Raw genomic sequence first — 14,432 nt, 5'->3', positions numbered from 1 at the left:
TGTCAACTCTCAAATTCTTTACTTCCATATCTTCAACATAAATCGCCTTGAGCCTTGAAGTACTTGGTTGTAGGTCTGATAATCGAATGCAACTAAAACTAGCATGGTTGAAATAGACAATATTTTGCGTTGGATTGGTTTGAGAGTTTTTCCATCACAATAATGATATGACTATAACAATTTGGGTTATCAGACCAACACGTCGCTTTGAGAACATAATTTTATAAATTTTACTGCCTCATATGAAAGCTCACAATAAAAAAAATAATACGATGTAGTTAAGATAAAGTATTTCAATTATTATATCAGGAAATTACGACGTCAATGTTGCAATCTTCAAATATTTCCAAGTTTGAAGATCGAGGTCAAAGCGAAATAAAAATGACGAAAGAAAGATAGAAAGAAGAAGAATTTAAACAAACATCAAATAAAAATAGGAATGCGATAGAAGCGGGGGTGGATAGAAGACAAGAAAGCGGAAACATTGGAATATGGGGCTAAAGAACGAGACACCGATTATTAAGGATGTCTGCATCGGAGTTATTTTATGTCCTCTTACAAAGGAGATCATTTGATGCTTTTTTTTTTACCTTACCTACTTTGATCTCTCTCTCTCTCTCTCTCTCTCTCTCTCTCTCTCTCTCTCTCTCTCTCTCTCTCTCTCTCTCTCTCTCTCTCTCCCATGATATATTATATATATATAATATACCATATATATATATATATATATATATATATATATATATATATATATATATATATATATATATATATATATATAATGTAAATTTTCACTCACATTTTTTGCCGAGACGACTCGTTTCTGTGTTTTTCCTTTAATTCACACTTCTTCAGTCGGCATATATATATATATATATATATATATATATATATATATATATATATATATATATATATTATATCCCTCTCTCTCTCTCTTTCTTTCTCTCTGTGTATGTCTCTTCCCCCCCCCCCTCTTTCTCACACACATTCTCTCTTTCTCTCTCTCTCTCTCTCTCTCTCTCTCTCATACTCTCCATCACCCTTTCTTTCCGCCCCCTCTCTCTATCTTTTTCGCCCTTTTGTTGACTCTTCTCCCCTATCTCTTTCTCAATCATTAAGTTTCGCTCTTTTGTGTTATCTCCACCTCCCCCCCCTCTCTCTCTCTCTCTGTCTCTCTCCCTCTCTCTCACTCTCTTTCTCTCTCCCTCTCTCTCTCTCTCATACTCTCCATCACCCCTTCTTCCCGCCCCCTCTCTCTATCTTTTTTGTCCTTTTGTAGACTCCTCTCCCCTCACTCTTTCTCTATCATTATGTTTCGCTCTTTTCCCTCCCCCCCCCCCTTCTCTCTCTCTCTCTCTCTCTCTCTCTCTCTCTCTTTCTCTCTCTCTCTCATTCTTTTTTTCTCTCCTCCATCTTGAACCTCCCCCCCCCCCTTCCCTCACAATCTTTGTCTCTCATTCTTTCCCTCTCATTTGCGTACTTTAGGTAACAATAATATTATGAGAAAGGAGAGGGCGGATGCTTTCAACCTGCCAAGAAACTTAAAACAAGGGTTCGTTTCCGGTGTAAGCCAACGAGTTGTCAAAAATAGAAGTTTACCAGGTGTTGTGGCAGATGAAAGGGACAATTCATCTAATCTTCTCTCTCAAAACGTCCCCTCCCGCCTTCCCCGTCTTTACCTGGGTCTTACAACAAGCGGTATTTTTAAAAGAAATATTTTTATGAACGCTTTTCAACAGCTTTACCATAACCTTCGAACGGACGTTTTGGCAGACTTCGTTCGCATCTCTGCGTTTGCAAACACAAACGAATAATCGAACGGTGATGTCATCAAGCAGTGATTTGGCGATGAATAAAAGATTTTTCTCTGTTAATCGCTCAGCTGATTTGGTTTAGAGAATGGTGAATAAATTAAATAATGATTATATTATCAATCCACGATTATCTAATAGCGGCTGGCAGTCGAAACCATTTTATTAGTTAGTAAAACAATGTTTGGATCTGACCTTATTTATCTATATTAGTATTAGGTGGAGGAAGGGTGAAGATTAGATAGACTTTTTAGAATGTTTTTTTTTTAAAAAGGAAAGCAAAAATAAATAAATAAAACAAAATATAAAAAAAAGAAAAATAAATAAATAAAACAAAACAAACAAACAAAAAAACAAAACAAACAAAAAAAAACCCAACAACGACAAAAAAAAAACAAACAAAACAAACAAACAAAAAAAAAATAAAAAAAAATTAATAAATAATAATAATAATAAATAAAAAAAAAACTACGGTGGCAGCCTTTAGCAAGTAATTTTCTCGATCGTATTCTCTGCAAGCGCTTGTTTCCTCTTAACTGAATTGGTACCGTCCTATTTCAAGACTTGAAAAGATGGGAATAATTCTAGTCATGTAATACAGAAAGGAAAATGTAAGTCAAAGATAATAAATTATCCAAAAAAATCATTCTTGCGTTTTTTCATTTGCCTTGTCGGTCTCACTACAATTCACAAGAAATGCAGTGAGTAGAAAAGTGCCAGAGGACAATCAATAAAGAATAAAAACTTTGCGGCGATTATGGTTCGAACCCACGACACCTTTGTTACGTAACTTCGCCTGGATCTACCATTCACATCTTTTCAGATCTTACAGTAGAACCGGCTTCTGACTTTTATCGTCCAAAGCTTTTATCGAACGTGTCCGCGGCTTTATCGAACGCGTCCGCGGTTTTATCGTTTAAAAAAAAAAAAAGATCTTTTAAAAAAAAAAAATAATCAAACTTGCAAACGAATAACAGCGCTTACTTTACGAAGCTTTTCTATATCCCATTCCGGGCCGTCTTTTTTTCAACTTCTCTTTCTTTATCTCTTCATTTTCTTAAGATCCTCCTTATTCTATTTTTCTTTTCTTCTCCCTCCCTTCTGATGACCCTCTTCCCCACCTTTTTTTTCATTATTTCTCTCTGGTTACTTCTCATCCTCTTTACATTCTGTCTTGTCTTCCGCGTGCTCCTTTACTTTCCTTCTTGTCTTCCTTCCACTCCTGTCTAAAACTTTTACAATTGATTTAAGTCGGTGATTGCTTAACCCATTTTGCATTATTTTATTGACTTGCTGAGCGTTTTTGACAGCTTAGAGACATTGAACGTTGACAAAAAAAAAGAAGTCAGAAGAGGTAATAGTAAGAATGATAATGATGGTGATGATGATGATGATGATGATGATGATGATGATGATGATGATGATGATGATGGTGATGATGCTGATGATGATGATGATGATGTTATACAACGATTGCATAAAGCATATTTAAAATCTAAGACAAAGACACAATAGAGAGAGACTAATCCAGATTAATATTAGAAAATGATAGTGATTTGAAGTTATGAATCGCCAAATGCCAAATGTTACGAAATATTAATTCAAATCGAAAAGGTCATTTTAACTTGTTGACCTATTTATTCAGACACAAGCGATCTAAAATAACCAAGCTGGTAACTTTGATATCAATATTGTCGCTTTTGTCTCACGTTTGAATGTTGAAAGATAATTTGATTTTCCCAAACAAAACGCCTACATTTGCAAAGAAAATCCAAAACAACCCCCCGCTACCGCCCCCCCCCCCCCACACACACACACACTTCTTAGGGAAAAAAGAAACTCATAAAAATAGTAACAAACTAGGGAAAAAGAAATTAACATAATTAAGATCATTTTTTCAACAGTAACCAAAAAAAAAAAAAACAACAAAATTAACAAACAAAAAACAATGAACAAACAAAACTCATAAAGATTACGATGTTAGAAAGCAAACGAAAACAACAGAGAAAAATAAAAAAATAAAAAAATGAAACGTTCTCCCTTCTCTCTCTCCCCCCCCCCCCCCCCCCCACCTTCTCCTCCTACTCCTCCTTCTTCTTCTTCTTCTTTTTTTTCTTCTTCTTCTTCTTCTTCTTCTTCTTCTTCTTCTTCTTCTTCTTCTTCTTCTTCTTCTTCTTCTTCTTCTTCTTCTTCTTCTTCTTCTTCTTCTTCTTCTTCTTCTTCTTCTTACTCTCCCCCTTCTCCTCTTCCTCCTCCTCCTTCTCCTCCTCCTCCTCCTCCTCCTCCTCCTCTCCTCCTCCTCCTCCTCCTTTCATTACTCTCTTCGTATTACCCTTTCCAAAGCCATCTAGGATTTTAAATTTAAATGTTGAAATAGACACTGTCGAAAACAGATTAAATCGTGGTCAAAGTTTTAATTCTATGTTATAGCCTGTTGTATTTTCACTGTCTAATCAATCTTGATTCGGATGCTATTTATTATCCCTATATTATTATCAAACAATGTATTGTGTTCCCACCCACAGATTTGGTGGTAGACAAAGAGGGGAGGATGAAATTATGGGGGCGTGGGGTAGACGGTTATCTCAGATGAAATTGAGAGCCGTCATTATGAACACAAGCATCATTGTCGTCATTTCGTAATTATCTTTAAAGGTTACGTTACGTCGTGGTGCCCAGATGGTTCAGTCAGTGCGGGGGTGCATATCCATAATATAAAAATAAAAATAAAAAAACGAACAAAAACAACACTGTTGTTAACATAAATAAGATCATAATTTCAACAATAACAAAAAAAAAAAAAAAACAACAAAAAAACAACAAAAAAACAAAAAACAAAACAAAACAAAAAAACAAAAAAACAAAACAAGCTAACAAAACAAACAAACAAACAAAAAGTTAAGATAATAAATACAATTCGCGTGCCTTAAAATTGTCGAGCACTCTATATGATCAATATATATATATATATATATATATATATATATATATATATATATATATATATATATATATATATATATATTCGTTTCCTGACCACGCTGTTGACCAAGACTCTTGAAGAGATTGAGTGGGTAGCTGGGTCTAATACTAAACACAAGGGAAAGTACATTCCGTGATAGAAAATTGTCTTATATACGGGTTAATAACCACCTATTTATTGCTGTTATCTTTTTCATTGAGCATAAACCAGGATAAACTCTATCTCCGACCCTAGCCTTCCACACCCTTCCCCCACCCCCATAAAAAAACAAGAAACAAAAAGACAAAACAAACCCAATAACAACAACACAAAAAAGCGCTTTGGGCCCTTGCCTTGGGCACAATTAATGGATACTGCTTTGTATACATGCTAATGTTTTGTTTTGTTTTGTTTGTTTTTTTGGTGTTTTTTTTGGGGGGGGGGGGGGGGGTGTCGGGTTTTTTTGTGTGTTTGTTTTTTTATTTTGTTTTTATTTAGTTTAGTTTAGACCTGGTAGAAAGTACTTTATTATAGATGAATACCCTGTCGAGTAGTCGTTCAGAGCTCGGAATTTATTCCGATTTCTTTAACGCAAAACGGACAATAGGAATTTCTTGCGACACTTTAAACAGGACACAAGTCTATAACAAAGAACTTTCAGCCATAATTAATAGACCCATCTACTTTGCGAAAGTCAGGTTTGAGAGTTTTTGCCAAGTTGAAGGTCATTTTAATCGATCGATATTTGGAGGACGAGTTTTCTGGCCAAAATTCTAAATAAACTTGTTTTCCCAGAGTGCGGCAAATGCTAAGGACTGCTAGTTTTTCAAAATTTCGTATTCGACTTCACATTTTCATTTTCTTTTCATTTTGTTTATCTCTTTTTTAGGACTGCTAGTTTTTCAAAATTTCGTATTCGCCTTCACATTTTCATTTACTTTTCATTTTGTTTATCTCTTTTGTACAGGACTCTGAGATGGAGATATTTTCACGTCATGGTGTGAAGATTGAACCCTTCGACAAAAGTCACGTAGAAATGCATCTGTTGGAACCCGTAATCAAGCACAAGAATAAGTAAGTAGCAGTATTATAGTAGATACTAAATTGATGGAGAGTGTTTCGGCTCTCAAGTTGTGTTAAGTTTCAACTCATTACAAAGGTCTCCTCCTCCTCCTCCTCCTCCTCCTCCTCCTCCTCCTCCTCCTCCTCCTCCTCCTCCTCCTTCTTCTTCTTCTTCTTCTTCTTCTTCTTCTTCTTCTTCTTCTTCTTTTTCAAGTATGCGCGTTGCATTATTTCTAGTGTTATAATTCTAACAATTCATGCACTCTTCCAACTTCATTGATTTCATTATGGCATGCTTCTTTCTTCGGCCATTTTTTTTTGTTTTTTTTTTTTTGGTATCAAAATGTCCTTAAAAAACATCAACACTGGTTACTTAGAACGACACATGAAGTCTGCAAGGCGCTATTATAGTTTATTTCGGGGTTTTTTCCAGACTGAGACACGCTATTTCCGTCCATGTCCCAATTTAACCTGAGTATGGTCAGAAAATGTGAGTAAAGATTTTTTTTTTCTCCAAGAACGCAACTTTGCACCTTCCGATTACAGATTATAAATAAAGTGTCTAATCCCTAGACCACAAAGCTGTACTTTATTTGTAATTAGTTAATCTTTACTTTATAGGTTAAAGATTATTCTGACCAATATTAACACGCGAAGGGACTATAATGTCGATCCCGTGTACAGACGAGATTGGTCTCTGACCCAATTTCCTCCGAGCTTTGATTGGGTAGTTGGGTCTTTTTGGATCTGACGGAAATTATTTGGCGATAGATAAGTGTCCTATTTATAGGATGACAAACAATTTCTTCTTTCCGTTTAACGCTACTGATACCAGCATAAATTCCTACTCCATGGGTAGCTAGTATCTAAAATATCACTAATATTGACCTTTGACTTTTGACTTTTTTCAGGTTTCATCTACAGATGGAGTTTAAAACTCACAAACCCAACGGCGTACTCTTTTATGGCCGCTCCAGAAAACAAGCTGGTAGGTTGAATGTTATATCAGGGATCGCGTCGGTGCCTTGGCTTGTTACATAAAGTCAAGCGATTTTGAGCCTCATTAGTAATATCGAGGATTACAATAATTGCAAAACTCTGACACTAACGCGGCGTTGTGTCTTTGGGCAAGGCACTTTATAAACATTTATACACTAGATTCGGGTGTACTGAGTTGGTGGCCGTGAAGGATATTTTAAGAGTGCCTGTACACAAAAAGACGCCCAAAATGAGACATAAAATAATGTGCGGAGTGGAAATTTGACTCCATGTAGGGTCTTAAAAGATTTCACCTGTTTAACATAGCACGAGGGCGGGGGATAGTTCAGTTGGTAGAGCACTCGCTCAATTCGCAAAGGGACCGAGATCGATCCAAGGTGAAGTCGACATTTTTTTTTCAAACCCCCTTGTCTACCCATCAGTGAATGACTAGCTGGGCCTGTTGGATCAGGCGGAAAGTATGCGATAGACTAGCGTCGTATGTAAAGGGAAGCAAGAAATTTCCATTGTCCGTTTCACACAAAAAAAACCCTGATATAAACTCCGGTTCCGTGAGGATAATGGCTCTGAGAGGCTACTTTTTGAAAACATACCATGCGAGGTTTGCCAATCCTCTTCTAACCTGCCATTTTTATGATTTTTTCCAGAAAATTTCAATCCAAATGATGCAAAAATAGATTTGCTGTATGGAAGGGAGATTCGGCTTTATGGAAAAGATTTCATTAGGGTTTACACATACCACGCCATGCCTTATTTACTCTTTAGTTTGATAACATTATACTTGAAATTTAAAAAAACTCTGACCATCAAGCAAAAACGTGTCACCAAAAATCAAAGTTAGTGTCCATTTTGTTTTAAATGAGAAAGTTTTTAAGGTCATTTTACCAACAAAAGTGGGCGGAGTTAAAGCTTCGAAACAATCCCAATATTCGTCCCAACCGTCTTCGTCTTCTAATTGTCTTCAAGAAAAAATTGATGAACAATACGTCCAACTCATAATGTGATTGAGCTTGAGCTTGATATATATATATATATATATATATATATATATATATATATATATATATATATATATATATATATATATATATATATATATATATATCGCAATATCCACATAATGTGCTCAAAGCGCCAAGGGGTCCCTGGCCAACAACAACATGTAACAAGTAAAAGCAGGCATGACGCCTGTCAGGCGATATTGCATTTTTTTCGGGCAGAGACAACGCTGTTAACGGCCAGGTACTCGTTTTACACCTGAGTACGGTGAGAGAATGTGAGTAAAGATCCTTTTTCCAAAGACTCAACTACTCGCCGAGCGAGGCTCGAACTCAGGACCTTCCGATCCCAAAGTCCGAGTGTCATACCACAAGACCACATAGCCACATATCATAATATTAGTTTATGTCCATATTCCATCAGGTGAACTGATTGCCATCACACTCCAAGGAGGCAATCTATTCTACAAAGTCCAGTGTCCAACCCTGCACGCAGATCTCCTGGTGCCCGCCTACAACATGACACGCCTTGATGATGGAAAATGGCACACAATTAGCTACAGTGTGAGTTATGATCATAGTTTTGTTAACTAAGTACTAAGCCTTAATCAAATGCGCTTGACTTTATTCCATAAAAAAAAAAAAATAAAATAAAAATAAAATAAACGAAAAACAAAACAACCTAACTACAACAACATAAAACCAAACAAAGCAAAACAAACAAACAAAAAAAAAAACAAAACAACATTAGAAAAAAATACTCGTATTTAAAAAAGCAACAAAACACTAAAAAAAAACAAAAAACGAGTTTTTATAAGAGGCAATGTGCCCCCCCCCCCCCCCAACCACCACCACCACCACCGATTATGGAATTTATTTTAGACTGCAATATATTATTTACAATAATTTGGTCTGTATGTCACGATAACAACAACGGGATTCTCATGTCATTGTTAATAATCATTTTTCTCTTTCTCTCTCTCTCTTTCTTTCTCTTTTTTTAAAAATGTCATTGAACAGGTGAAGTACAGACCATTCAGTCAATACGGTGTCTTACAGATTGATGGATATTCAAACTCGAAACGTTACGAGGTGACGTGCAAAAGAATAACGTCAATAGTTATTGGTGGACATAGTCCAAAAGATGACCCTTACACTAGAAGTCTACAGGTAGGCCAAAATCGTTTGATTTTAACCAGTTAACTTCTCGTACTCTGGGAAAACAACTGTATTTAGAATTTTGGCCAGAAAATTCATCTTTTAAATATCGATCGATTTAAATTACCCTCATCTTGGCAAACACTCTTAAACCTGGAACTTCCCGAAGTCCAGGGTTTGAGAGTTTTTGCCAAGATGAGGTCATTTAAATCGATCGATATTTGAAGGACGAGTTTTCTGGCCAAATTCTTAAATACGAGTTTTCCCAGAGTAAGTAAGTAATGGAAATGAAACCTTAGTGAGCAGGCACCGGTGCAAGACAAACATTTGAGGAGATGTATACAAAACAGAGAAACAAGGGATAAAAAAAACCCCCCAAAAAACATCCCCCCAAAAATTAACCTCACTAGACTGGGAATTGAACCCCAAACCTCCAAATTATCTCCTGATCGGTAACTAGGAGGTCTGAGGTTTGATCCCTAGTCGAGGAAGGGCTAATTTTTTTAAAAACTATTGTTTCTTTGATTTTTTTTCTTTCTGCTTTGACTGGCACTGTTTCATACATTTCTTTTCGGATTGTAAAATAATTATATTGTAATATGCAACGCTCAGTAGCAAGTAATTTGTGAGGAGAACACGACTCTATAAAATTCTAATAATATGAACTTTAATTTTTTGCCGCAGTTTGAGTAGTCAGATTGTTTTATTGATTTTATTTTTGGTTACAATTCTGCTGCTGTAGCAGGAAATCTTTTGTGTGTGTGTGTGTGTGTGTGTGTGTGTGTGTGTGTGTGTGTGTGTGTGTGTGTGTATGTGTGTGTGAATGCACGTATTTATGAAAACACAAAATCTTTCAAAATAGCGCAGTGAAAATCAAGTGGTCTATGAAAATTGGTTTTCTGCTTTTTTTTTTTTTTCTTCAGGTTCGCTTTAAGTTTATGGCGCAACTCTACACCTACTCTTTGTAATTTGATAGATCTCTTGTCTAAATTATTATTTAATTTCGCATTTTCTTATTTTCCCCATTCATTACAGTTTGTACCAGGCCACTTTGATGGATGTATACGAAATCTCCGCCTCCCATCAGCTTTGAGATCACCCCCGAAATACTACGCCGTATCAGTGTGTGAATAAAACTACACATCATCATCATCATCATCATTAATTCTTTACTTTGGGAAGGAAAATTAATATCAGTGGACTTTGTAAAACGAAGCGGTTGGTCACTACAAGGAAAATAGAGCTGTCATTGGAATGATGTTGAGAACTGGAAACCAAACCAAACAGATTTTTGAATATATGAGCATTTATATAGCCCATTACCCACTAAAAGTGCTCAAAGTGCTTCACAAGGGGTCCCTATCCAACAGCCACACTTGATATGTAGGACGAGACATGACTTGATCATTTATTGAGCGCAATATCCACTAAACGTGCACAAACTGCTTTACAGAGTGTCCTTAGCCAATAACAACTCTTAAAATGTAGGACGAGACATGACGCCTGTTAGGCAATATTGAAATTTTTGGACAGAGACTGTTAACGGCCAGGTACTCATTTTACACCTAAGTACGGTGAGAGAATGTGAGTAAAGAGCCTTTTCCAAGGACTTAAATAAGCGCCGCTCGGGACACGAACCCAGGACCTTCCGATTCGAAGGCGAGTGTCATACCAGTAGACCACATAGCCGCACGATAAACGATGCTTAAAATCGTTACCTTTATAATAAAAAACGACCCATAGCTGGTATTATGTCTGGGTGATCCGAAAAAAAGATACGAGTTATTATTATGATATATCCACTAACTGTGCTCAAAACGATTTGCAAGGGGCCCCAAGCCAACAACGACACATATTATAGTCAATATGGTGAGTCAAACATGAGAAAAGAGCCCTTTTCCACGGACTCAACTTGCGCTGGACTCAAACCTACAATCTACAGGTCACAAGCCGAGTGTCATACCGCTTTACCATTAAACCGCACAGACATAGAAACTTGAAGTTAAAATAAGTATTTAAAAAATAGATCGATTCTATTACAATTGATTTATTTCAGAAGAAGCATTTCCATTCATCCTCCTCAGATCAGTCTTAATAATTTAACTCAAATTTTACAATATTATCTAGACTTTAACCAGTAAATTGTTCGTACTGTGGAAAAACACGTACGTATTAGTATTTTAAAATCTGGCCAGAAAATCTCGTCCTTCAAATATCAATCAATTTAAATGCTTTCATCTTGGCAAAAACTCTTAAACCTGGGACCTCGTGAGGTTCCAGGTTTGAGAGGTTTTCTTTTCTTTGTTTTTTTCCAAATTGAGAGTCATTTAAATCGATCGATATTTGGTCAAATGTTTAAATACGTGTCTGTCCATAGTACAACAGTTAGCTAGCTAAAGTGAATTTCCATCCCGGAATAATACCAGATAGAGGTGACGCGCCATATATTTAAATAATGAGGAGACTCGTATTTCAGTTTTGATGTATAGTGACCAAAAACAAGGGCACGATTATTTTTTAAATTTTTAATTCAAGAGAGAAGTATTTTGAGGTGACGTGAAGCAAGGAATGTTTTAATTCTTTGACAGACGACGCATGAATATTTATCATGTGATATTCTTGGATAGAAGTTAAAGTCATGAAGTTCATGTTTTGCATTTTACAAACCTTCAATGTTTAACACACCTGGTTCTGAGTAAAAAGAATGTTGTATTTTCGTTTCTGTCGTATTGAATAATTGCATTAATAATATTATTGAATTATAGGATTCTTGCGTTTTGGAATTTCGTATGGGTTCCCACCAGCGATGCGATCTCGGGAGGATTGGATTGGGAACGAGATTGAAATTTTAAGCACAAGAAATGACGAATCTTATTAATCTACATCTCAATAACCTATGTTAATTCTGATTAATTAGTTTTGTTTGTGTTTTCGGTCGTCTGTTGTTTTTGCAGAAACAAAAGCTTGACGATTTGACCTTAAAAATAATCATAGTGATCTAGATATCATTCAGAAAAAGGCCGGACAAGGCACATATATCAATAATGCTGAGAAATAAAGGGTATTAAAACGGAAGACAAACTCAGGATCAAATTGAGACGACACCCTCCGCCTAGTTGAAGGATATAGAGTTCAGCGAGCAGTCGAGCAGTCTCACTAGTCACTGAACCAATCCAGCCACTGAGGCTAATGCCACTGCTCGATTATCTCTCTCTCTCTCTCTCTCTCTCTCTCTCTCTCTCTCTCTCTCTCTCTCTCTTTCTTTCTTTCTCTCTCTCTTTCTCTCTCTCTCTCTCTCTCTCTCTCTCTATCTCTATCTCTCTATCTACCTATATATATATATATATATATATATATATATATATATATATATATATATATATATATATATATATATATATTTGAGCCAGTGGACGGTATCGTATCAATTAGATCCTGAGTTTGGCTCTCTGACACCGTGATATTTTTATTCTCTATTTTCTTCTGGCACTTCTCCATATCCTATATTTCTCATCAAGACATCATTGCGCATCAAAATATTATTATTATTATTATTATTATTATTATTATTATTATTATTATTATTATTATTATTATTATTATTATTATTATTATTATTATTATTATTATATTTTCTTTTGTCAAATCGATTCGGGTATGAATATTCTTGATTGCTTACATTTTTAAAAGAAATAATAATTATTTTCCCCCATAAGTTTGATTATGGCTTTAATGATATCTGTATGAAAGGGATTTCCAACAAATAAAAGGGGTATGATGATATGATAGGGAAATCACCTTTCTCAAACACTCGAAGTTTATAAATAAATTGTAAAAGTTACGATTTTCCAATCGAAGCGGATTCTGGTGTGTAATATGTTGAACGATCTTTGCTGTGTAAATAGCGATTTATACTATTTTAAAATATTGTAATGAATGAAATAAAGTCACTTTGTTAAGTTATCCTGGATACTTAAGAAAAGTGCAATTATTCATTGATGTTTTATATATGTTGTCAATAAAGGTAAAAGTTCATATGTCATATTGTATAACATAGTCTGTTCTCATGAGAGAACAATAGTCGTGACGTCACATATTCCGGTTTTAAACTACCTGTTCAACAATAGCATGACCTTTTCAAAATAGGATTCAATCTACAGAAAGAAATGTCATCACATCACCCGATTTAAAGTGATTTTCTCCTCTGGAGATACTTTTGAACTCATTATTGAAGAACATCATGAGACCGGTGACTGATAACACTGCGACTGAATTTGTTTTGAAAAAAAAAAACAAAGTTTAAAACAAGAAGATATGATGTCACACTTTTGTTCTCTGGATAAAAAGGAGAATAGTAGATACAAGGTGTCAGAAAAAAGCAACAAGTTTCGAACGCAGTCTTCGTTAACCTATAGATAGTTCGAAGTTGACGTCACTCAGGGCTTTGTTAATGTTTTTTGCCATCCGCGTTTATGAGTAGTGCTCACTAAACTGTATTATCCTGACTATAAACGATCATGGTTACACAAAGTTTTGTGTGTCGGTCTGTTACACTTCCGGATTCTGCCATCCGGAAGTATAACGGACCAACACACTAAACTGTGTGTAACCATAAACGTTTATAGTCTGGTTAATACGGTTTAGTGAGAATGACTCATAAACGTGGATGGCAAAAAAAAAAAAAAAAAAAAAAAAAAAAAAAAAAAAAAAAACAATAACAAAGACCTAAGTGACGTCATCTTCGAACTATCTATACTTTGACGTCATTTTTCGGTCTGTGTCAGGTTATTCGTTTACCAAGGCCTCGCTTCGAGTCAAACCATTTCACTTTACACAAGTTTGGACCGGCAGAGTAGAGTTACCAACTTGCCTTCGTTGTAGAAGAGGGTCTATAATATTCTATAGCTACACTACCCGATGATGAAACTGGATTATGATGTGACTTGGAAATTGTTCACATAATTTGACGTTCTCATCGTGATTTGTCTTTGTTGATTAAACTGAAGATAACATTCGACTTCTTTTTTGTTGTTGTTTTTTATTTATTGCTGTTGTTGTTTTTTTTTAATGTTGTTTTATTTTGTTGGGGGATTCCGATAGCTCAGTTGGTAGAGCACACGCTTCGCACGCAAAGGGACCTAGATCGAACCTGGGTGCAGTCGAGATTTTTTCTGATGACCCCCCCCCCCCCCACCCTGTCCACCCAGGAGTGAATGGGTAGCTGAGTCGGTTAGATTTGGCGGAAAGTACTTTACGATAAACTAGCGTCATATCCAATTGCCATAGTCCGTTTAACGCTATAGAAACCGGGATAAACTCCGGCTGCTTGGGCTAAATGGCTCTGAAGGACTACTTTTTGTTTTGTTGCCAAGTGGCAGAAGTCAACGGTGTTATGCTAAACTGATACCAAGTTCCGCAGTTAGACAGTCGTAAGAAGCA

General features: G+C 35.8%; 1 protein-coding gene across 1 annotated transcript in view; it reads left to right on the top strand.

Annotated features, from left to right (window-relative positions):
* Positions 1-10,836, top strand: part of LOC144977004 (laminin subunit alpha-2-like) — a 32,692-nt gene extending 21,856 nt beyond the window's left edge. Inside the window, exons 3-7 of the mRNA XM_078921679.1 lie at positions 5,744-5,850; positions 6,750-6,826; positions 8,260-8,399; positions 8,856-9,005; positions 10,029-10,836. Of these exons, the coding sequence (XP_078777805.1) occupies positions 5,744-5,850; positions 6,750-6,826; positions 8,260-8,399; positions 8,856-9,005; positions 10,029-10,127 (573 nt within the window). The 3' untranslated portion in view covers positions 10,128-10,836. The remainder of the gene's footprint in view (positions 1-5,743; positions 5,851-6,749; positions 6,827-8,259; positions 8,400-8,855; positions 9,006-10,028) is intronic.
* Positions 10,837-14,432: the final 3,596 nt, after the last annotated feature.

This window comes from Berghia stephanieae, chromosome 7 (assembly GCF_034508935.2).
Source record: "Berghia stephanieae isolate SIO BIC M18660-M18661 chromosome 7, UCSD_Bste_1.3, whole genome shotgun sequence".
Taxonomy (NCBI): domain Eukaryota; kingdom Metazoa; phylum Mollusca; class Gastropoda; order Nudibranchia; family Aeolidiidae; genus Berghia; species Berghia stephanieae.
Note: the sequence above shows the minus strand (reverse complement) of the source record. Positions and strands in the feature narration are given on the sequence as shown.